The 23561-nt window shown below is 32.0% G+C and overlaps 4 protein-coding genes across 11 annotated transcripts in view; 1 reads left to right on the top strand and 3 right to left on the bottom strand.

Moving 5' to 3' along the window:
* Nucleotides 1–6: 6 nt before the first annotated feature.
* On the bottom strand, nt 7–10947 carry LOC119830109. 2 transcript variants are annotated; one of them, XM_038352966.1, is made up of 12 exons: nt 10883–10947; nt 10284–10534; nt 10025–10199; nt 9617–9775; nt 8559–8770; nt 7938–8143; nt 7512–7648; nt 6052–6183; nt 5371–5538; nt 4775–4908; nt 4036–4289; nt 7–3749 (listed from the first exon to the last, which is right to left on the bottom strand). In XM_038352966.1, the coding sequence occupies exons 2-12, from the start codon at nt 10479–10481 to the stop codon at nt 3614–3616; spliced, it is 1911 nt and encodes a 636-aa protein (XP_038208894.1). In that variant the 5' UTR covers nt 10482–10534; nt 10883–10947; the 3' UTR covers nt 7–3613. The 2 variants fall into 2 exon arrangements, with proteins under 2 accessions (XP_038208894.1, XP_038208893.1); XM_038352965.1 differs by having other exon boundaries at nt 10284–10606.
* On the top strand, nt 10786–14976 carry LOC119830111 (serine/threonine-protein phosphatase 6 catalytic subunit). 3 transcript variants are annotated; one of them, XM_038352971.1, is made up of 7 exons: nt 10786–10801; nt 11919–12106; nt 12520–12665; nt 12882–13023; nt 13246–13409; nt 14481–14593; nt 14716–14976. In XM_038352971.1, exons 2-7 carry the CDS (start codon nt 11939–11941, stop codon nt 14904–14906), a joined length of 924 nt encoding a protein of 307 aa, XP_038208899.1. In that variant the 5' UTR covers nt 10786–10801; nt 11919–11938; the 3' UTR covers nt 14907–14976. The 3 variants fall into 3 exon arrangements, with proteins under 3 accessions (XP_038208899.1, XP_038208897.1, XP_038208896.1); XM_038352969.1 differs by lacking the exon at nt 10786–10801 and adding an exon at nt 11685–11775; XM_038352968.1 differs by lacking the exon at nt 10786–10801 and adding an exon at nt 11723–11863 and having other exon boundaries at nt 11899–12106.
* A 155-nt stretch (nt 14977–15131) lies between these two features.
* On the bottom strand, nt 15132–17680 carry LOC119830110 (eukaryotic translation initiation factor 3 subunit I). The gene is made up of 5 exons (XM_038352967.1): nt 17544–17680; nt 17199–17425; nt 16639–16771; nt 16046–16213; nt 15132–15727 (listed from the first exon to the last, which is right to left on the bottom strand). Exons 1-5 carry the CDS (start codon nt 17544–17546, stop codon nt 15269–15271), a joined length of 990 nt encoding a protein of 329 aa, XP_038208895.1. The 5' UTR covers nt 17547–17680; the 3' UTR covers nt 15132–15268.
* A 1215-nt stretch (nt 17681–18895) lies between these two features.
* LOC119830015 (hormone receptor 4) overlaps nt 18896–23561 on the bottom strand; it is a 69734-nt gene continuing 65068 nt past the window's right edge. For all 5 annotated transcript variants that reach the window (XM_038352831.1, XM_038352829.1, XM_038352830.1 and 2 more), the window contains one exon: nt 18896–23558. In XM_038352831.1, the coding sequence (XP_038208759.1) occupies nt 23478–23558 (81 nt within the window). In that variant the 3' untranslated portion in view covers nt 18896–23477. The remainder of the gene's footprint in view (nt 23559–23561) is intronic.

Here is a 23561-nt window from a genome sequence, read left to right on the forward strand (position 1 = left end):
ATCAAACGATATTGATAAGTTTATTTAACATGAAAAACAAACATGCATGTACATTTTTGAAATGTTATTACATTCCGTTATTCATCAAGTGCAAATATATGCTGCTGTGAATGATTAAACAAAATATTATTATGAACTAAAGCCGAGTGCAACTTAAAATATTTTCGAATGGGACGGACTGTTACTTAAAAGATTGTTGTGATACCATAGTTTCAACAGTGGGCATATTATTTGGCTATGGATGGGGAATTTGTAGCAGTCTTTCTAATTCCTCAGTCACTGATTTCATTTAAGCCAAAATAGGAACGAGTATGTCAAAAGAAATAAATCAGTTACCAATATATCGATTATTATTAGAAACTTACTTCTTTCGTTAATTGAAAGTCATCTGTAACTTATGAGTACCAATATAAATTACCATCATAATTTTCTTTGTAGACAGATAATTGAATGGTTCCGTGATATGTACGAAAATATAGTGAGAGTACATTTATAACTTGTTATTTCTACTTCACATTTGTTGTATTAAATTTCGTTTCATGAATTCCCGTAATATTCCATAAACAACTTTTGCAGAGTTGCGAAGGCATCATAATCACAGTAAACTATTTTATACAACGAAAATGTTTTTCGTTTTACTAAGGCAATAATAAAAAACAGAAAATGAAAACGGCTGACAATTGTCACAGTCTAATGCTTACTGCATTGCAAAATAAATGAAGCAGTAACATATTTTATAGTTAGAAAATAAATAAACAATGCGCTGATCTGTTAGCGTATTACTAAAACATTAGTATATAAAGTATCCCATAACAAAACAACATACACAATAAATAGAGTAACTAGTAATTTCGAGCTTTCTAAATTTTCAACATTACGGTTATAAAAAATACTTAAACCCGAGAGAGTACCAAGTGATCACAGATTCTGAAAATTCCGTTCTTATCAGTACAAAAGTAACCAATATTGAAACGGATTCACCTATTAACTACACACAGTTTGAAAATCTGATACTTGCCCATAACAATATTTCTATATCACTATCGGATGCGATTCATTTTATTGACTTTAAAAACACATGAGCATGTACCAGTTTTCTATTAGCCTAAAAGACCAAAGATATGCTAGTATTATCTACTACAGCTACATACGAACAATTGAAGGCCAGTACAGAAACTAGATAATAAAAATGCATATTATGCTTTGGCAATTAGGAAAGAGTGTCATCCAACATCACTTTAGTTAATTGTATAAAATATAAATAAAATTTAAACTCGTTAACTACAGGCGTACTGGCGTCCAAATGTATCGGTCGGAAGTAACATGACGGTTGGTTCACGGAAATATTTTCTTTTATAATCTGAAATAAAAGTAATTTCACCTATTGTCACCTCCGTCACTATTTACTGTATTGAACACATAGCCGTGATTGTAGTGAGCGCCAGGTGCCGAAATTTTTGTTTCACCAAAAAGACCCTGTTACATATCAAGCTACAAATATACTGAGCTTATAATATCAATACAAACTAGCCCCGCGTCCACTGAGAGACGCTTTAAGGGCTAAATTGACCGCCTATGCTAGGGTTAGAGATATCATAACAATATACGTTTACCCTTATAACGATTATGCTTATTAAGCTATAATAAAAGCTTCCATATCAAAGCGAAACGCAACAACTATCGACTTGAGTCGTACAAAAAAAAACGTTATAAAACATAAGTATTCAAAGCTTAGATATGGTTTATTTCCACTTAATTCATATGCAAAATAATTAATAATAATAATAATAAACAAAAACTTAAGGCCTGCCAAACCAGGTTTCAAATAGAGATCCAAACGTTAACTAGGAAGATACAACCATTGTTTACTGAGAATATATTTTATTCAATGGTCCAGAACTACAATTAAAATATTACGAATGTTAGGTTTTTATTTTAGAATAATATTTCATAAAAATCGTTTTATCCAAACTATCCCCTTTTACGTATACAGACAGTAGATAACTAAGAAAATATAATGTTACTAATCTTACTGCAGGTATTTGCATTTAAATGTATTTTAATGGTTTTATATCTTTTTTGCAACTAGGGTGGTCTTGTTTATTAATTTAAATACAGAACAAAACCATGAAAAATATCTCGATAAAAGAACCCAACATTCTATAAAACTACCAACATTTTAAGGTCGATATTTCATTCGTAACGTTGTGACCGAACCACACAGGACTGGTTTCTATATTTCATTGATATTTAGATCCAAGACTTGCCTTGACTATTATGTCAGACAAAACAAATAAAACCATGTCAGAATTTTTTACATAGATTGAATATAGAAACCGGTCGTAAAAATTAACCATTGATTTTATAAATTTCACTCTCAAACCGAAAATTCAAACAAGCAATTTATCAAAATATTATGTACTTTTATGACTGAGGTTCGGAACACATTGCGGTATGGTATATTTGCTTCACAAATTCGGGTGAGCTATATTCAATGTGATACTTTAATAGTGGAATGGTATAAAAAAACACGCCAATTACGAAATAATTAAAAAAATGTTCAATATGGTTTACCCGACTTTGTGATGTGTTTTATAAACAATAGTAGAACGAAAATACTGAGGTAAATCACTGACTTCAATTATAATAATACGCTAAACTTGCTAGTTACTTTAAAAATCGTGTCTTTATAAATAAGACTTGTTCATGTAAATAAAAAAACTGCTGGTTGTATTTAAGGCAATTTGCACAAAAACCCAAAAAAGCGCAATTAGTAAGGAAAACAAAGACTAAAATTCATTTGTTTAGGTGTTTAGCAAGTTCAGCGTAGAAGCATAATAAAAGTCAGTGGGTATAAGAGATGCTTTAATTTCTACGTTACATAAGTGTCGCAATTAAAAATAATACGATCAAAACAACAATAGGACTATTAAACAAAAGGTAGTTGGATTTTCAACATGATTATAAATATATTATATTATCGCTGGAAAATAAGAAATAATGTTTTTGCGTTTTGGTAATTTGGTATTTTGCCATGTAATTATGCGACAAAATACCTAAAATTTAAATTGTCGTCCCATTGTTATCTTGATCACATTTACAGCGCGGCGTTCTCGTGAGACGATTTTGTACGCTCTTTTTACGGTTCGTTTTTTATGTATAATAATATCTCAAAACATAGAGCGCATATTTATTATGTTGAAGCCGGTTCAGACAATTAACATTTAAAGCTTTGTAGTAACCAACAGATTCGATGTAAATTTAATCTTTAAAAGATTATAAATCGATATACAAGAATGAACTACTTCCAAGTAGAGCTTGCAACGAAACTTTCCAATGATTTTATTTATATGTGAAGAATTAAAAATTTTCTCCTCAACATACTATTCTAACAATTCATACGATTCAAACGGAGATCTTGCTGAAAGTGCTCTTGCAACATATAAACATTAATATTAACTATTGTTTTTCCAAATAAAAAAAAAAAGTCTAAAAACGCTCGAATAACGCGATAACCTCTACACAATTGCATTCTAAAGCATAAATACGAAAACACAAAGCACAAAATCATCTCACGCGAACGCGAACGCATACGGGCGCACCGTTGCCGCGCTCACTGAAACTCGCCGCGCACGAACGCGTCCATGACCTTGGGCACGTGCTCGTCGATGCCCACGATGTCGAGCACGCCCTCGTGGCACCCGTCCGTGGTGCCCACGCGGTGCGACGCGAGGGACAACACGATCAGCCTGTAATTGTAATATCTCATGTCTTATGGAGAAAAAAGCGTACCACGGATGAAGGTGGAGTGGACCGCTAGTATATAAATTATGATTTTAGGATGTATGCAAAGGTTAACTTTTACTGATGTTAAGATGATTAATTTTTAGTTGACCAAAAAGGACAGTTTCTTAAAATGACATTTGTTTTAAATTGTACCATTCATCGACGTTAAGAATCGAATCGTATAAAATACACTTATCAAGTTGTACGTTTTTAAAATTTCCTAAATCTCTAATCAAAAGTAGCTCTTACTTCGCCTTCGGCACGCCCATTTTTGCCCGATAGCGCTCCAGGGCCCTAACGGGGCAGTGATCTATGATCTCCTTGTCAGCGGGCGGCGGCGGACCATAGCGCCCGCCGGGGCCTCGCCCCCCACGGGCCGTGAGGTCCAGCTCCATGTAACGAGTGCAACGGTCGATCATGTTGATGAACACATCGAATTTCATGTTCATCTTGCTCGCCCATTCGATCGGAGCGTCCATTTGGACACGGCCTAGATTGGCTTTCTGGAAAAAAAATGAAGATTAAATTTTATTATGGTTTAATCTACGATAGATAATGTAAGTTTATTAATTAGCAGGATATAAGTAAGGCATTTTATAGGTTCCACTTGATATCCAGCTTCGAAGACTCTTATATATAAAAACTAGCTGCACCCGGCAAACGCTGTTCTGCCTTACTCTTATCATTTAGGGGTGTGAAAAATAGATGTTAGCCGATTCTCAGACCTACCCAATATGCTTACCAAATTTCAGAGGAATCGGTCAAGCCGTTTCGGAGGAGTATAGAGACTAACATTGTGACACGAGAATTCTATATATAAGACAAGATCAATTACTGTTCGTTAGTCTCGCTAAAACTGGAGAATGGCTGGACTGGCTTTATAATCATGGTTTTGGTGCATTCTGAATAGTCCAGGGGAGGTTTAAAAGGAAAGAACTATATGGAGGCGGGCGAAACCACGGGCGGGAAGCTAGTATGTAATATTTACCCTGAGAACAAATTCGGCTTCCTCAATGTTGCTGAAGTTACGTTCAATGGACACAAGATCAATGCCTTCTTCAGTGAATACGGCGATCTTAGCTTCTTGTTCGCGCTTCAGCAGCTGCAGTGCCAGGATAATAGCTAAAAAAGGAGGAAAAATAAATTATACACACATTATACTAATTCAAATTCCGATAAAGGCTAAATTATTTCACAGGCATTCTATACCACTGACCGTGTATAGCAGTAAAACATACAACATAACCTGCATTATAATGTAAAAATAACAATATATATATATCATGGTGACATGAGGAACCAACACATAAAATAGATGACCAACTGCATATTTCATAATACTACTACATAATCTTAATATATATAAATCTCGTGTCACAATGTTTGTCCTCAATGGACTCCTAAACCACTTAACCGATTATAATAAAATTCGCACACCATGTGCAGTTCGATCCAACTTGAGAGATAGGATAGTTTATATTATTATTTCAATTACTATAAATAACTACCCGGGCGGAGCCGGGGCGTGCAGCTAGTGATACTTTAAATCTAAACAGATATAATAAAAATAAAATTTATAATTACCAGCGTGTCCAGGAGTGACGTGTTTATTATAAAAGCACTCAGCGAACAAATGCTTCTTGCTCTCGGTCTTCTCGTTGTCGGCGTCGCCGCCGCCGGTGGCGGGCGTACTCTTGGTCGTTGTCTTCTTACCCTTCTTGGGAATCGTGTAGTTTTTGCAGAAATGGCGACCTGTTTGAAAAGTAATTGTAAAAACTCAACTTTGCTTATAGTCATTTATGTTTAAACGGTAATATTCGGTCAAACAATCAAACTAAAACATTTATTAAAAATGCGTTTCTAAACATGTTTATTTATGATTAACTTTTGAATCGTCATAATACTATCCTAATAATATTATAAATGCGAAAGTTTGTGAGGATGGATGTATGTGTATGTTTTTTACTTTTTCACGCTAAAACTACAGGACCGATTGCATGAAATTTGGTACGTAGATAGCTGGACAACTGGATTAACACATAGGCAACTGTTTAACCCGATATTCCTACGGGATACGGACTTACGCGAATGAAACCGCAGGGCGTAGAGGTTGTTAAACTACAAATGTTAAGATTTCCTGACAATGAAAGCTATCCTAAAATAGAACTATTCATCCTTCGTAACTATTTGCATTCAAATAATTATTGCTATAAATGTGTAACAATATATCATTTATTAGTGTCAATTATAAAATAAATAACTTACCTTTAAACATGTGGTGTCTCATGTCCAAAGTGATCAAATAGCGAGCTTTAGTAGCGGGAGTGAGGGTCCAAGTCTGGTCGATGAGCTTGTTGAGTGCAGCCAATACAGCCGGGTTGGGTGGCTGATCGATTCCTATGTAATAAAGTATTCTTTTAATTATATCATATAATAATATAGAAGACAACAATACAATAACAATGGCTTAGTTATGTAAAACGAATGGGACAGGAACTAGGTTTGAAAAGCCTACTTTGGCCGGCCATCGGGCCGACGCCCGGTTGGACGACCTAAGTATTGCTGGTGAGATCGAGTTGGCACCTACGTGTTCTTAAAGGCCAAGAGGAAGGACAAAACAGACTTCGGAGTTTCAATACCATGGGAGCAAACAAATAAGTATAATATACTAGGCTTTTAATAAAACAAAATAATGTCATACATATCACACTTTACGAACTTTCCTCATCTAATTAATATGAGTGATAACAACAGACAAATTTCCGAGCAATACATCTGGAAAGATCTTTAAATTTATCGTAAACACTATGAAAATTTTAGCAATATTCAAAAGTACAAATACTGTTGGTATATGTCTATTTAAAAATGCTCCAGAGGAATATATTTTGATATCATTTGTCATGTCATTTAACCAGTTATTGTATTGAAACCATTGGTAATACAAATGTTGCAAAAACTAGGTCAGGGCACAACAAGATATTTTTCACCTTGAAGGTCCATTATCAGGATTTCAAATTTTATAATTATATTGTACACTGTATAAGTATGGTATAAGTATTTTTATCGTATTATATGCATTATTTCATATAATAATGTTAATGCTAATTAACTGCTATTTCCGTTTATGATAGAATATTAATAAGAATGATTGATGATCTTTTTTTATTGTACTTTAAATATAATTTATATATCTTTATATTCTATTTAAATTATACTACGTAAAACTTAATTTTTAGAGCTATTGATAAGTCGCAAGCAGCAGCTAAAATATGAAATAATATCTTATTTATAATTCGCGCGTATTAAGCATAGTATTACTAAATATTTTATATTATAATAATTTAAAAGACTTTACAATCACTGAACCTAAATAATTAATATTCCTTTCACAGTGTTGTAACAATGCTCAATAAACAATCATGAAAGATCAATTGATAGACTTTTTTGTGTGATTCCCAAAAACCGGATCGTAATTCATCTGTGCAGATTTTTTTTACCTTTACCATCAAGTCGGTTAAATTTTTTGTGACAATCTAATTATTTTATTGTATAAAATGTGATACGAAGAAAAATAATAACAAAGCTTCGTATAGTTTGATACCAAATGGATAAATTGTGTCATTTATCACATAATCATCATATATGTTCTCACTGCTGGTACACAGGCCTCCTATGAGGGTTAAAACATTTTATTTTCTTAATAAATAGTTCATAAAAATACTAACCCCAATTTTTCACTTCTTTAGGGTGTCGGCGGGTGACAGTCCATTCCCATAGCTGAGTCTTGCAGTCGAATATCTGTCGAGCGCGACGGCGTTGTTGCTTTTCCAGGGCTACCTTCGCCTTCTCGAACTTTAGAGGTCTAAAGATGTAAATAAACGATTTTATAAGAAAATTTACATTTTAATGTTGCATTATATTACATTTGGTACTCATAAGAGAGCCCGAAAATAACTGTTACTTTTTCATTACATTTTATACATACATATTTTCCTTTACAAGTACTAATGTTAAATGTTTTCATTTTCTTTAAATTGAATTAACAAAAATGTATCTCAGTACAAGTTAATAAGAATTCATCATAAAAATATCTTCTATTTCATAAATAAACAAGTTTATATTAAATTCATTAGAATTTGTTATTTTCTTACCTGGTTTTCTTCTTATAGTTGCATAGAGTGATATAAACTTCGATCGGAGTAACTGTTGATTTTTTTATAGTGTCTTGATTGTTGAGCAGGGAGACCAAAATGGCCGTTGTGGTTGATTCACTGTTCAGGAAACCCATGTTGTGGATGCGTTGGATGTTAAACAACAGGTCTTGTAGTTTGAATTGTGGCAATATAGCATTCCATACCTGAGTGATGTACAATATTAAATAAGGTCTTAATTTACTTGAGTAATTTTAATGCTTATAATTAAACAAAACTAAATGTTTTTCCAAATTACCAGAGCATTGGTACATTTTATACTGTGTGTAAAGAATTTAGTGGTTTACCAATGAGAAGTAATCACCACTGCCTACATAGCCGATACTAAGATGACATTTTTATCAATGAAGTTTTAATCCTGATATAAAATGTTGCCAGGATTAAAACGTCATTGACACACATAATTCAATGTGAAATGATAAATTTTTAGCTTTTTTTTATTAACTTGCCTCAAATACTGATTGTTAAAATTTTTCAATGACCTAATTATTAAGAACCAAAGATTTGAAACAACAAAATACTATTAACATGTGTAAAATCATTTATAATGTAATTTCAAACCTCTTGTGATGTGAGGAGATGTCCTGGGACATGATCCAAAGTGAAGTTATTTTGTTCAGCCATAATTGCTGCTGCCACTGGATCCTCGCAGTGACGCATATCCTCAACTTTCTGGATGTAATCAAATACTTCCTTAGTGCCCTCAACTTCACCCAATAGTTGTTTTGCGCGTTTCAGACCAAAAAGTGCATACTTCACTACTGCTTCTCTTGCTGTAATGATATTAAGTTATAATAAATGTGAAGGACAAAAGGCTCAAAAATTATTGAAACAGTTCACAAAAGCTTAAAGAAAAAAGGTTAGAATAAATGATTACATAAGTAAGGTAATAATGTATAAAGATTTATTAACTGGCTGTGCTTCTCTATTTCACCCACATCATATATAATGTTATACAACCTATAGCCTTTCTCCAAAAAAAGTACTATATAACTCAAAAGTTCTAAAAAAATGAACCTATAAACTGTTCAGCTTTATATTATCAAAGCATTAATATAGATAAGAAAACTAATTATAAATCTAATTAGTGCTAGAAATAATGCAATTTTAATTAAGTTTATACAAAGATTATTGATATCATTGGATTTCTTATGCATAAAGTGTTAATAAATGGTCAATTATAATTTCAGCTCAGATGCACATCTGAGACACATGCAATATTTAAAAACAGTTGAGCACACTAATTAAAGAAGCAATGTTATTAACATTATATGCAATCATGCTACATTTATAATACTAATTGTATTATTAATTTAATTTAATTTTTTCTAATCAAAAGCAAAATTTTCTGTTTGCAGTAAAAGCAATAAACTTGAGTTCTTCAAAATACAATTTTCAACTGTCGAGTTTTACTATATACAGAGTAACTATATGCAAATTATAAAATGAAATCACTTCACTTTAAAGTAAGAAATGAGTAAAAACAAAATTATTATGTAAATAACATTAGATAAAATAATGAGACTATATTTTTGTAAAAAGCAAGTCAGCAATTTATATATTGATCAATAATAATTTGAAGAATATTTCATTAGTTCACATTTCACAGTTTTTCTTACCATGATCATTTTCAGCAATCTTTAAATGTGATTTACGCAACAGAGTTTTATGCGATCGGCCATGTCTTGCACGGACTCTGGTCATTTCCTTTGCAAGCTCTATGGGATCCTTGGATGTGTACCACTCCCACACATGTTTGCACCAGCCTCTTCCATTACCTAATAACAAATTAGGTAAATATAAAAGAAAATACTTAAACACATATATTATATATTATACATATTTTAATACTTATTAAGGTCTACATTTAAAATGTCTATTCTCAAGGACTCATTCAATTTCTCAAGAGCATAAAGTTAATTCTTTAATAAAAAAAACTAGTTTACATTTATTATTAAATTTATATTCACTCATAATAATATTTTGTTTCTAATAACACACTCAATAAAAAGTATTATGTTACATACCAGTGTGCAAGAGCCTTGTAAACTTATTAAATTGCAACATTTCTTCTGGAGTCTTGCATACTTGAGAGGCCGCTTTGTAAGAAGCTTCCTTGACAGCACATGAACCCAAAAGTATGCACTTTGTCAAAGCAAATGCTATAGTTTCGAAACGTGTGTACCAGCCATTTTCATAAGCCTAAACAAATTATATTATAAATTCAATTCAATTTGCAAAAATTTTACATGTTACATATTTTCAAAAAACGACGCAATATTTTACCTTCAAGATGATGTTAACAACTTCTACATTGTTAGGATCGGTTTCAAAGACTTCATTCAATGCCGGTAATTTATCCAGTTCATAATATTTATGTGTCGTCCAACATCCCGGATAGTATCTTGGAATTTCATTTCCAGTATGTAGATATCTTGTTAGTCGATTTCGTAATTTAGGATCGAGGGTGGACGACGCCGTCATTTTACGGCTGTTTACAGTAATCGTTGTTAGATATTATCGTAAGTTGTTTATAACTGAAAACAAACACGTAAATAATGTGTACCATAGAGATACAGGATCAAGATTAATTTCTTGACGCTTTATACCTGAAAAGAAACAAAACTATATTGAAGGTAAATGCACCAAATCTCTACTTAAATGGTTTTTGTCGGTATTCGAGCGAAACATGTGTCAGAGTAGCGAAGAATTGAGGATGTGGCCAGAAAAAAATGGACAGTGGAGGGGTCACTGTGAGAATTGAGATAAAATGAATAAGCGGAGAGTAGTGGAAAAATTCAAAGGTAAGTTCGTATTCATTCTCTCTTGAAAAACAACAGTAAAATTCTAATTTAACACTTATATTTGTTGCATCTGATTATTACCTTCTCCGTTTTCACCAATGCATCCAAAAAGTGTTTCGCAAAGTTTGACAGTGATGTCAATTATGCTAAGATTTTTTAAATTTTATATATCGTTTATTGATACAAGGTTTTTGAAAATTTAAACGCTTCTTCAACACCAAATGTTGTATTCGTCGAGTGGTTCGGTAAAACGATATTTGCTTAATGCTTAATGTTCAAGTACAAAATAATGCGCTACAACATTTAACTTTTTATAAATAGCTTAGTCACTCCATCGACTTCAATTACTCTATCTGTGTATATTTGTTGTAAACAAGTTTTTTGAGGGAGTCGAGGACGCTTCGGCACGAATTGAGCCAGCTCGCACCGGGGAAGTACCACACCCCACACAGAAAACCGGCGTGAAATAGTGGCATGCACTGTGTTTTGTACGGTGAGTGGGGGAGCCGGAGGCCCGTTTTCTTTTCCTCACTCGTCCCAGTCCATTCCTTCTTTTCAGTCGTTAATCTTTTCCTTTTCCCTTACCCCGTAAAAGCGGGCAGCGCATTGGCAGAGGCACTACCTTTGCGAATGTTCATGTGCAGTGGTGATCGCTTACCATCAGGCGAACTGCTCAGTTGCCCGCTATGACATAAAAGAAAGAAAAAACAAATTAATAGATATGTTGCACAAAAGAACATATTTTTGCAAAAACTGAACTATCGCAAATAAAACATACAAGCTTTTTCTTTTTATATAAATAAGGTTTTTTAACACTTTATCGATCATCTTTGCTCTATAGTTTATCAGCCATCTTCGAATCGTAATGTTTTTTTCTCCTACCATTGCTTAATCTGTGATCTTAATGCCAATTGCCATTGACATTTTGATTTTGTGGAGAATTATTCTAATTCTACAATTCACTGAAGTTGTAGGTAAAACTAATTTCAATTTATCGAAAATTCCTCCGCTACTGCTATCAAAAACTTATTCTTCCCGTTTATTAAGCCTTTAATTCCTATTATATTTGCTTCGCCTGTTATTTGTCTCTCGAATATAATTTTTCGTTACAAATTAGGTAGTTTATTAATTTGAATCATGATGGGGGACGTTGACAAGTGGATTGAGATTGCAAAAAGGTGTAAATATCTGCCTGAAGACGATTTAAGAGAACTATGCAACATAGTTTGTGATCTTCTCCTTGAAGAGCCGAATGTTCAACCGGTGCAGACACCTGTAACTGTATGCGGTGATATACATGGACAGGTATGTCTTTATTTCAAGAGAGCGAATATACTCCTGCTTTTTGTTAATGTTAGCTTTTGGTCGAAACTGCTCGTATTCGAATTGTGAACCTAAACCATTCTCAAATCCACATAAATTTTTTATTAAATTGGTGCAGCTGTTAAGGACTTTACACCCGGAGGAGTATCAAATACACACAGAGATATATGGATAAACATTATTTATATTTTCGTATTATTTTTTATTAATCTGTTAAAGTCTCACAGTGAATCAAAAGTTATTTACAACTAGTTTTTGATAAAAAATAGTAGATGATCTAGACAATAATTCATTGTGTTTATTCCTTTGTAGTGTGACTAAATAAATAATATGTTTTTTTTTCTCATATGAGTGTGGTTTTAGTATAGTGTATGATTTGAAGTTTTCCTTTGCAGTTTTATGATCTAGAAGAATTATTTAATATTGGTGGGCAAGTGCCTGAAACACAGTATATATTTATGGGTGATTATGTAGATAGAGGATACTACAGCCTTGAAACACTAACACTTTTAATGGCATTAAAAGCTAGGTATCCTGACAGGTGAGAAATATTGAGCTTTTCAAGTTAAAATTTAATATTTATGAATAGCAGAAAATCCAATAAAAAATATGCCTATTTTTGTTTACTCAATTTCTCTAGATTATATTTCAATTGATATTTTGTTAGAGGTGTATTTCATTAAGTTGTTAAATTTTCTCAGACCAACAGTAAATTGATATCACCTGCTTATCTATAATTTATTATTGGTTTCTTTAGGATAATTTTGCTTAGAGGGAATCATGAAACATGTCAAATCACCAGGGTATATGGGTTTTATGATGAATGCCTTACTAAATATGGCAATGCAAATGCTTGGAAGGACTGTTGCCGTGTATTTGACTTGCTGACAGTTGCAGCTGTAAGTTTTTTTCATAAACATTTAAAGATATGACAAGCTATTAGCCAAAAAGCCAATGCTAAGCCATTAATAGTGTACTATAAGCCATGTATATAGCCATTGTTAAATTTAATCTTTTTATTTAAAATGTGAAAAGATTAAAATTTCTTTTGTTAATTAATGGTGCAAATATAAATCAGTAATTTACAAAAATGTTTTAAAAAAATATATGTTTTTTTTCAGCTCATTGATGAAACAATTCTTTGCGTACATGGAGGGCTATCTCCGGAGATATCAATGCTAGATCAAATACGTTGTATTGATAGAAATCAACAGATACCTCACAGAGGTGCATTTTGTGATTTACTTTGGTCAGATCCAACTGATGATGAAGATATTGAAAAATGGTAAATATAAGTCATGTGTTAACATGTAAGTGTAAGAAATAAAAAGAAGGTGTATATTGAATATAAGTTTAATTGTAGTAAGAATGTACTGCAATTCTACACAACTGCCTAATGGATGTAGTCATTTTTTTTATGTCATAGTGGGCAACTGAGCTGGTGGTTCACCTGATGGTATATTATAGTAGTACCTGGATGACCGAGCTTTGCTCGGTTTTACTTCGTGAAGTTAGATTGTTTATAAGCGTTTTTTCCAAGATCGTTTAGGCATTTTTAAGTGAACACGTGCATTTATAAAACACAAAACAATATAAACAATTAGTCTAACCTCAAAAGACAAACAGTCATTGACTTCGTTACTTAACAAAGCCATCTGCTGGAACTTTAATTATTCGCCAAAGAATAGTATTATTATTATTCGCCAATAGATGTCAGGAAGAAAAAAAAGTATTAGTATTATTAGTCGCCATCTATTGGCGTCAGGAAGAGTCGCTAAGCTTAAGTCGATAAAACACGAATATGACATTTTCTAAAAAAGATTCCTAGCTAGATCGATTTATCGACCCCGAAAACCCCTATATACTAAATTTCATGAAAATCGTTGGAGCCGATTCCAAGATTCCAATTATATATATATATATATATATATATATATATATATATATATATATATATATATATATATATATATATATATATATATATATATATATATATATATATATATTTATTTATATATACAAGAATTGCTCGTTTAAAGGTATAAGATATAGTATAGTTGTTATTGAGGGTTAACCCGAAAGTTTAAGGCACTCTGAGGCATTTATATCACATTCACATAACATTTTATTCGAAGTATTTATTGCATTAATTTTCATGACTTTCCTGCTATTTAAAAACAAGATAATGTCTCTATAAGATGTTGTTTGGTTAGCTAATTACATTACAACTTAAGACAATGCCTTTTTGATTTTTATAGGATTTATGGAGTAAGGAGTCTAAGACAAAAAATATATTATACATATTCAAATACTGTACAGGACTTTTACTAATAAATAATTCTATAACCAACAGGGCAATAAGTCCTCGTGGAGCTGGTTGGCTGTTTGGTATACTGGTAACAGAGCTGTTTATGAATTATAATGACCTAAATTTAATATGCAGAGCTCATCAACTTGTTAATGATGGTATGAAAATGTTTTATATTTTCATAATTTTTGAAAGTAATTGGATTCTTCAAATTATATAGAATTGAATTTTCAAATTTATTTTGCAACCTTCAATGTTAAATAATATAATTTTTTTTTAGGTTACAAGTATATGTTTGATAAAAGATTGGTCACAGTTTGGTCAGCACCTAATTATTGCTACAGATGTGGTAATGTAGCATCTATTATGGAATTCAAAACTGTGAATGATTGGAATGCAAAAATTTTTCAAGCAGTACCAAATAGTGAAAGAGAAGTCCCTCCACAACATACTACCCCATACTTTTTGTGAATTTAAGTGCAATTTGTATATATAAGTATTTCATGTTTGTAATTCTATACAATAAATTGTTAATCAATAATTTGGTGACTTTATTATATACAATAAAAGCTGTGTCACAAATAGTACTGTAATTTCTTATTTAAATATTAATTTCTGTTTATCATTCATTCTTCATTAAAAAAATGGAATGATATTGCAAGTGTTTATTAGGAAGCAATTCAAATAAAACGATGGTTTGCATTTATTAAATATTTTATTTTTTGGCTACAGAATGATGAGAAAGCCAACATGAACTGGAATTGTGACACTTACAAATATCTATGATGGTATTGTGGTGTTTATTAATTATATAATATTACGATTATGAAGATTTATTCCCTGTTATAATCAAAAGTATAATCAAAGTAGGCTTGGTCGAAACTCTGTACTCTAACATAACCATCTTCACCACCAGAAGCGTAACTTCTACCATCTGGATGGAATGCCAAACTGTTGATAGGACCAAAGTGACCCTTAACACGTCCAAACTCTTCTTCGAATACAAGATGGAAGAATCGCGCATCGAATTTACCTTGTCTCGTCGATGTAGTTGTTACTTCCATTGCATCTTGTCCTCCACCCAGAACAACATGATCCAGTATGGGACTGAGAGCTGCAGAATTAACAGGACGCTCGGTTTTATATTCCTTTAGTAATTCCAAAGAGCTTGTGTCGAACAATTTCGCCGTTTGGTCTTTTGATGCGGTAATAAACATTGTACCATCGCGAGATAATTGCATGTCGTTTATTTGACGGGAGTGTTCCTTGATTGAGTGGATCTTCTTTCCAGTCTAAAAAATAATGTAAAATAAATTATACGTAGTATTAGTTGACTATCATTTCTTAGTGCATTAGTAAAGTAGATCAGCGAAAAGTGAAAAGTATAATTATGGCAGGCACAGAAGCCTAATCATAAAGAATAGTAACAATTAATAAATGAGAGTTTTAATGTTACTTAAAAATATTTATAGTGTGGTGTCAAAATAAAAAATGAAAAAAGAAAACATTTTTTTTTGTCAATATTGTAGACTGGCATGCATTATTTAATTGGTTCAGCTTCTTATTCTATTGCTATCGTATAAATTTATACTTGACTTATAACAACATACCCTCAAGTCCCATTGAATAAGGTCTCCAGCTTCATGACCTGTAATGATGGTTTCATCAAGGGAACCCCAAATCATTGATGTCACCTTTGAATCGGTAATTTCCCATTTCAGAATTGGCGATGCAGATGAGATGGAGTCATCAATTGTTCTTGTGTCAATAATGAACACCTAAAATATATAATGTATATATTTTAATACACATATATCTTGCACCAGATTAATCACACTTCACAGTAATATTATAAATGTGAAAGTTTGATGTTTCTTTCTATGTTTGTCCGTCAATCATACTGGAACTACTGAATTGATTTTATTTTGATGAAATTTGGTATACAGACAGGGTATTGGCTCACTTGCGTGATAGGATATTTTTTTATTCTAATTAAATGCTTCCTTGAGATAAACAAGGAATAATCGGACATGTCAAGCCTAAAATACTACTAAAATTTTATTTCTGTATACAAAACTTGCATGAATACTAATTATAAGTGCAAGTATGATTGGATGCTTCTTATTTATTTCATTAACTTCGATTTAAATATCCACAAGATATGATTATGATGAAAATTTCTTATAAATTTCTCAAACTTTACCTCACAAGGGTGTCCCATAGCCTTGTCTGTTGTATAAGCAGCTTGGTAGGCACTAAAGCTGAAGTTGCATGTTCTCACAGAAGAATTTGTCTTAATGGTTGCAATATTCTTACCTGTCTCTAAGTCCCATAATCTGGTATGAAAGAAGAAATAAAATTAATAACATAAAAAGTATGACATCTTCATAAGAGCCAAAACTCAAATATGTATCTCAAAAAAAATTTAGTGTGTTTCATGGTAAAAATTATTAGAAAGTTCCTTCTTAGTTTGTTTATTAAATTAAATAAAGGTTAAGTATTTTCTGTTCATAAAATTTGTGAAAGAAATTGATTTGTAATGAAAGCAAAAACATCTTCGCAACAGTTGAGACTTCTATTATTAGCTTTAAGTAATCGTGGTTATAATACATTATACGACAACAGTAACAGAAAAATCTCAGGGCAGATTTCTTGTCAGCATCAATAACATAGTGATTAACTAACCAAATGTACAAACTACATTTATGTCAAGATTTATATAAATTATGTGATGTAAATATTTATAACATAAGTTCAATATACCTGCAAGAACTGTCACCACCGCCCGTAATAAGATTGATACTTTGCCAGTCAACGTCAAGGCACCAAACTACACCACCATGACCATTAAATGTGCCCAATCGTTCACCATTTAGTGACCACCAGACATTTGGCTTAGCATCTTTCGCTGCAGAAAACAGTAAGTCTCCTTCACGGTTGTATTTTATCTGTGTTATAGCACGTTCGTGCCCTTGCAACATTAGGGGTTTCTGAAAAAGAATCGACTCATTAGTTATACACCGCACCGAATATCTTCATACGAATAGTCTTATTTTACTACTGTTGCAATACATCTACGGTTTATGAAAAAAAAAAAAAATCGATTACCATTTTGAAGTATATTCTATAAAACAAATTTTATTGAAAAATACACTATCGTAACATGTGGCGGTAGGTAAGCCAAAATGACTTTGACAATTGGCAATTGGCAGATTCGATGAATGAGGATGACAATCACAGTGGGAGCTCAAAAGAGAACAGAGAAAGTGTTACCACGGGAATAGATAACATATAAAAAAATATATGAACATTATTATTGAAAAGTATGGAAATTAATTGCTTTTTATGATAAATGTGAATAATCTTATTATTTGTTAATGTACGTATAATAATCGTGTTGTTAGTGAAATACAATATTACAATAAGCGCCATCTATCACTCACTTGTATTAATCGCTATATTTTTTAAGGTGCCCTGGATGGCGCGGTACTAGACAGCCTTACGGTGTTGGTATCTTAATGGAAATTGTTGGTTGATTATTTTTAGAGGGAAGATCGACGACGATCTATAGATAAAATTGGAGATTTGTACTAGGATGGCGGTTCTTCAGGGGTCTGATTACGTAAACACAATAAGGCGCGCATGGGGGCAGCCTAATCGTGTGAGCATTATTCAAATCGTTGTCGCATTAATAACGAAAATTTAACAACTTATTTAAAAAAAAATCCTTGTATTTACCGATATTACCGATAGTCAATAAAAAGTTGAGGATCGGAGCGCTCTAATTTTTGCACAGCTTAGCTTAGTCGTAATGTTCGGATTGACCATAAATTTGTACATTAATCATCCTTTTTTTTCTTCCATTATGGCATGGTAATCATCCTTTTTGCATAACGAAGCCCGATGATTTGAAAAATGAGTATGTGATGTCATCAGATAACAAAAAATGTTTATGCATCTAATAGAAGAAAAAAGTGAGCACCGACGTGATGTCATGTTCACCCACTGCGGAGATGCATTTTACATCTGTTTCACTGATAAATTTTATCTTTAGAATTTTTTTGCGTTAGCAAACTTCTGTCATTATACGTCATGCTGATATATTTTATTAGTGACTACATAATTAAATCTGAAATTTTACATGTTTAGTTAATACCAGAGAGTAGTATAACAATACCTATTGCGTATTCCTTATACGAAGGCTCTACTTTTTGGTACTCTAATCAAGAATTACGAAATACAAATGCTGAATAACTGTGTCTGTATTTTAAGGAAAGTGTCCGTATTTTTTTATTTGCCAAAAATATTTAGATAGACCCTTGTAAATGGATATTGGTTATTCTTTGTCACTTAAACAAAACTTGAGGGATAATTAAGAAATGATTATCGTAACTTTCATTGAACCCACGCCGTCTAAAGCGGAAATTGTTGTTAGCACACCAAAAAAGAAAACAAACAAATATTTCACATACATTTTATTTTCTTAAGTTATTAACCATTGATTTCCAAGAGTACAACTAAAAAACAAATTAAAGTACAAACACGTTTTGCATTTCTAACTAAACACAACTGTAGGTAACTTCTCTTGGCAAACCAGTACACGATTCTTTGACTTACATTACCCGGCGCACCACTCGAACGAGACATGAAAATCCAAATACAGACATCAAAATCAATAGTACCTACTAACAGTCAAATCTTAACTTGGTCGAATTTTAACAACAGCCTTTTCCATCGAGAAACATTACATTTACAATCAGCAACTAATGTGATTTGCTACAATAAACATAGAAACCCTAAGGTATTTGAATACTTAAAAATACACTATTTCTGAAGCGATAAGTCTTGAAATTGAGCGAGCCCAACTATTATAAATACGTGAACAGCACACTCAACCATTGAATTCTTATGATAATGATGTTATAACTTCGGTTGTACACAAAATTGTTATGTGAGGCACTTTATGTGAGACTGCGTGGTAAACATCCCGTGGCGATTCTAAATATGTAAACACTTAATAATGGTATTGTTCGTTTAGAAGTCTTTGTTGTAAGTATGAAAGAAATAAATAACATGAAGCGCACGTGTTTGTCTAAACGTAACGAACGCGGTTAATTTATAATAATTAAACTTGGGGTATAACTTGTAGTAATAAATGTATATATATAAAGATATATGTATATATATTTGCCCTTTGAGTTCAAAATCTCATCTATGACAATTAATTACATACAACAAACACTTATCAACATTTCCAAATATATATTCTCTTATTATGGTTTTACAATCGTCTTGTAACTATTTTAATACAACGTCTAATGTACATAGTTTTAACCCTCCTTTTACCGAAATACATACATACATGAAATGCTATTTTATACACAACAAACTTACTCTAAAATGTGAAAATATTGTTGTCGCATATTAGATGCAAATATTCAATGTCTATCGGGTTATATAGAAAGTGTGAAATGCATATTTTTTTTCTTGATTTTAACTTATAAATATATTAACATCATACACTTACGAATTAAGATTAATTAATTTATATCAGTCAAATTATTTTCGCGATAGTATCTAGGCAATTACTGACTTCTGTATTATATGTATTCGAATATAAGAAGTTAGGCTACAATTATTATACCAGCGGTGTATAGTACAATAATTATTATTATTAGATTCCTAAAATAATAATATCATGTAAACATTTAAGTTGTATCGCTGTACATTAAATGTATCTATGAAAACTTGAAATTAAACCTCTCAAATTGATATAAGTGTAGATTCAAAAAGCAGAAATAAAAGTTTACTTCTCATAATTTCTATCATTTCGTGGATGTTAAAAATGTATTCACAGTTCACACAATGTTTAATTCTAACATATTAATTTAGAAGAGCAACGTAAAGCAGAAAATTACTGTTTATGTACTAAAGTATAGCCTCGATAGGCTAAGTTTCCTATTCTAATTAGGTACTCGCCAGTAATGCGCCAATTTCATCGTTACTCACTAATACTATCCTTTGTACAACGCCAATAACATTCTTACGTTCTATTTATCCTTTGATACATCGCCATTATTAGTTTGCACTAATATTAAACTATTTTACTAACAAAATAAGTGTCATTATACTTACAATATCATAAAGAAATAAGACGAGCGATGAACGAATCGCAGTTATTCTAGTTCTTCATTGATACACGTTAAAAATCTATAAAGGCATCTTTACCTCAGACTTTAGATTCAACACCGTCGTGTTGATGGTGTTTTATGAACTAATTATTTAAGATTAAGTTATAATATTAAATGAATAATAAATATGCGTAGGTAATCCGAATAATGATTATAAAAAAGCCTTTTTGTAATGGACAAAATTTTAAGCACCATACATATATGAAGGACAATTAATACGTATGATAATAAAAACAATATTATGTTCGAAAAGACGTAAAAATCACAATGAAAGCAGTAAATGAGGGTGATTTCGATATTTTGTCGCTGTTTCCCTATCACATATACGTAATAATCGCGAGTAATAATTATAATTACAAAGAAAACAACAACATGACTTTAGGCATAAAATGGCAGTATTGTAACTGGTTGTTTTTCATAATTTATGTACAAAAGTATCTCCTAATACTTAACTAATGGTAACACGATGAGGAACGGACGCGTGTCGCTCATTCAGGTAACAGAATTTTCTAATTAAATATTTATAGTAACAACATTATACCTAACTTATAAAAAATTCATTACGAATTAGTGTACCTACATTGTAAGTAGCTAGGTATTAGTATTTCCCAATATGATGTATGTACTTAGTATTAGTTAGATGATTTGATGATTTTCAAAGGTATGACAGAGGAATTATAATAAAATGTCAGATGTAAAAAAAAGTGAAGTGAAGTATATTTAAATAGTTTTAATATAATGTAGAAGAAATTCATCAAGATGATAATGTCATGAAAGTCGTATGGGATGAATAGAGCCGAAGTCTGCATTTGAAGGATTGATAAAGGGATGTTAATGCGCAAAATTTTAACCTAGAACCTAAGTCCTTATAACGAACTTTTTGGTTTTACAATTACTTAATTTTTTAATTGGCGTACATCGCCGATGACTTATCCTAATGGTAACTGTTCACCGTTGCTGGAACGTTTATTACAATTAAAATATTAAAGTTAATACAAAAGATTAATAACGGCACATAATTTTAAAAACAAGAGGCAGTGATCATTGACAGTGTCAGTTGAGACGTCAGGTTTTACTTAGAATTAATTTAAAGGCACAATAGTGACTAGTGACGAAGTCAAATACATTTTATATTGAGATGAGATAAGTCACGAGACCAACTGCGATTACTACATCAGCTGCCGGGTTTTGTTTTCAAACACTTAGGACGTGTTCGATTTTGATTGTAGCAATGAAAAGAATATGTATAATCGTACAAGTCACTAGTGTACCCATTTAATATTAATCGGTGACTAAACTATCGATACCATGATTTTTATGACTAACGTGTGATATATTTTACATCCCTTAATATAGTTATGTACTTATCAGGTGATTTTCATAATTATAATGTATCACGACAATGATTATGTATGGTGAACGTGAATAATACGATGATACGATAAAATAAATAATGAATGATGTTATAAGTTAATTAGAGTTAATTGTGAATGTTTAGTTATGATAAAAATACTATGATTAATTAACACTCAGTTATCAAAGCTGTTTAAGCTTTAGTATTATTAATTAGGAGTTTAAATTTAACAAACCACGCAGTCTGAATAATCTTTCGAGATAAAATGTTTAAATAATGTGTAAACGGTTCACATAATAAATCCTTATGAAAAATTATTTCATGTTGTTTCATCTATGCAGACTGAAGATTTCTATTCTTACGAAATATTAATAAAAGCATTTCGTGAAACACAATGAGACACTGAGCAAAAATTACAATTGAACACATCAAAGGAAGCGATTACATTGTTTATTACGATAGTCATGCAAACGACTATTTTAAAACCAACGTTTTTACGAAATAATTTTACAGGTATACACAGATACAAAAACGGCGAATAAAGTACATACAAAGTTTACAATTTGATAAATTTACTGAAGTTACAAGCTATTTAGAAATTTGGGTCAAGTATTTTTTTTTACAATTGTATGCGAAATGTTGGCAGAAAAATGTAGGAATTGTGACTACCAAATTCATGTGCGATTCGCACTATCTTGCTATATAAGTTAGGATTTAACAGTAGAGTTGTATACAAGCAGTCTTGGTAAACACTGAGAATAGGTACTTAGTTCTACTTACGAATAAGTCATACAAAATTAAATTAAACTTTTCAATAATACACATCCAGTAAAAATAATTCTACTGGTAAAACTCTAGACGATATAAAATGCAAACTAAAACAGCAATATTTCATTTACAAGAAACAACTTTCTAAAAACAACGACTTATTATCTAACACCTATTATAAAAATTACACTATTTACAGAAATAATATATTATGCGGTTCTCCGATTGACAAATTTAAATAGCAACATAATCATATATATTTAATCTATGTAACACTAAGTAGTATACACTACCACGTATAAAACACGCATTCAAGTCCCTGGTACCTAAAATAACTATTAATCATAAATCAGTCTGTCAATTGGGACGTTATAATTCCTGTTCTAAACAATATACCAAAACACACATCGACTCAGCATTACTTATAACGTACCGCACTCTGTTCGCACTATAATCACATTAAAATAGAATTCTTTGCGATATCAATCGTCCAGATGTTTGCAACAGCTCGCGCGCTGACTATCGTGGTAGGCGGGATACAATCGTCGAGGACTTTATTGTCGATACCCGAAGCGTAGGAACAACAGCGGCAACGAGTGTTCGTGCTAACCGGTGGTGAACACAGGGTGGTGCGCGTCGGCCGCGGATTCATAAGACGAGGGCGCGGCAACGCGAGCGAGGAGTCTGCCGCTCGTACATCGAGAACTACAAACCCTGCTCGGCCATATACTATCTGATTTCAGCGGAGTTCAGTACGAACGGCACGTAGAACATCTTGCTCTCAAGTAGCAGGTTGGCCGCCGCTTGGATCTG

The sequence above is a fragment of the Zerene cesonia genome, chromosome 11 (assembly GCF_012273895.1).
Source record: "Zerene cesonia ecotype Mississippi chromosome 11, Zerene_cesonia_1.1, whole genome shotgun sequence".
Lineage (NCBI taxonomy): Eukaryota > Metazoa > Arthropoda > Insecta > Lepidoptera > Pieridae > Zerene > Zerene cesonia.

Coding starts and splice junctions, on each gene's coding strand:
- LOC119830111 (XM_038352971.1), top strand. CDS start 11,939: ATGATGGGGGACGTTGACAAGTGGATTGAGATTGCAAAAAGGTGTAAA. Junction 12,107..12,519: donor GCGGTGATATACATGGACAG/GTATGTCTTTAT, acceptor TTTCCTTTGCAG/TTTTATGATCTAGAAGAATT. Junction 13,410..14,480: donor GATGAAGATATTGAAAAATG/GTAAATATAAGT, acceptor TATAACCAACAG/GGCAATAAGTCCTCGTGGAG.
- LOC119830109 (XM_038352966.1), bottom strand. CDS start 10,481: ATGACGGCGTCGTCCACCCTCGATCCTAAATTACGAAATCGACTAACA. Junction 7,649..7,937: donor AACTATAAGAAGAAAACCAG/GTAAGAAAATAA, acceptor TTACATCTTTAG/ACCTCTAAAGTTCGAGAAGG. Junction 5,539..6,051: donor GAGACACCACATGTTTAAAG/GTAAGTTATTTA, acceptor CTTTTCAAACAG/GTCGCCATTTCTGCAAAAAC.
- LOC119830110 (XM_038352967.1), bottom strand. Junction 16,214..16,638: donor CTATGGGACACCCTTGTGAG/GTAAAGTTTGAG, acceptor TATATATTTTAG/GTGTTCATTATTGACACAAG. Junction 15,728..16,045: donor TTATTCAATGGGACTTGAGG/GTATGTTGTTAT, acceptor ATTATTTTTTAG/ACTGGAAAGAAGATCCACTC.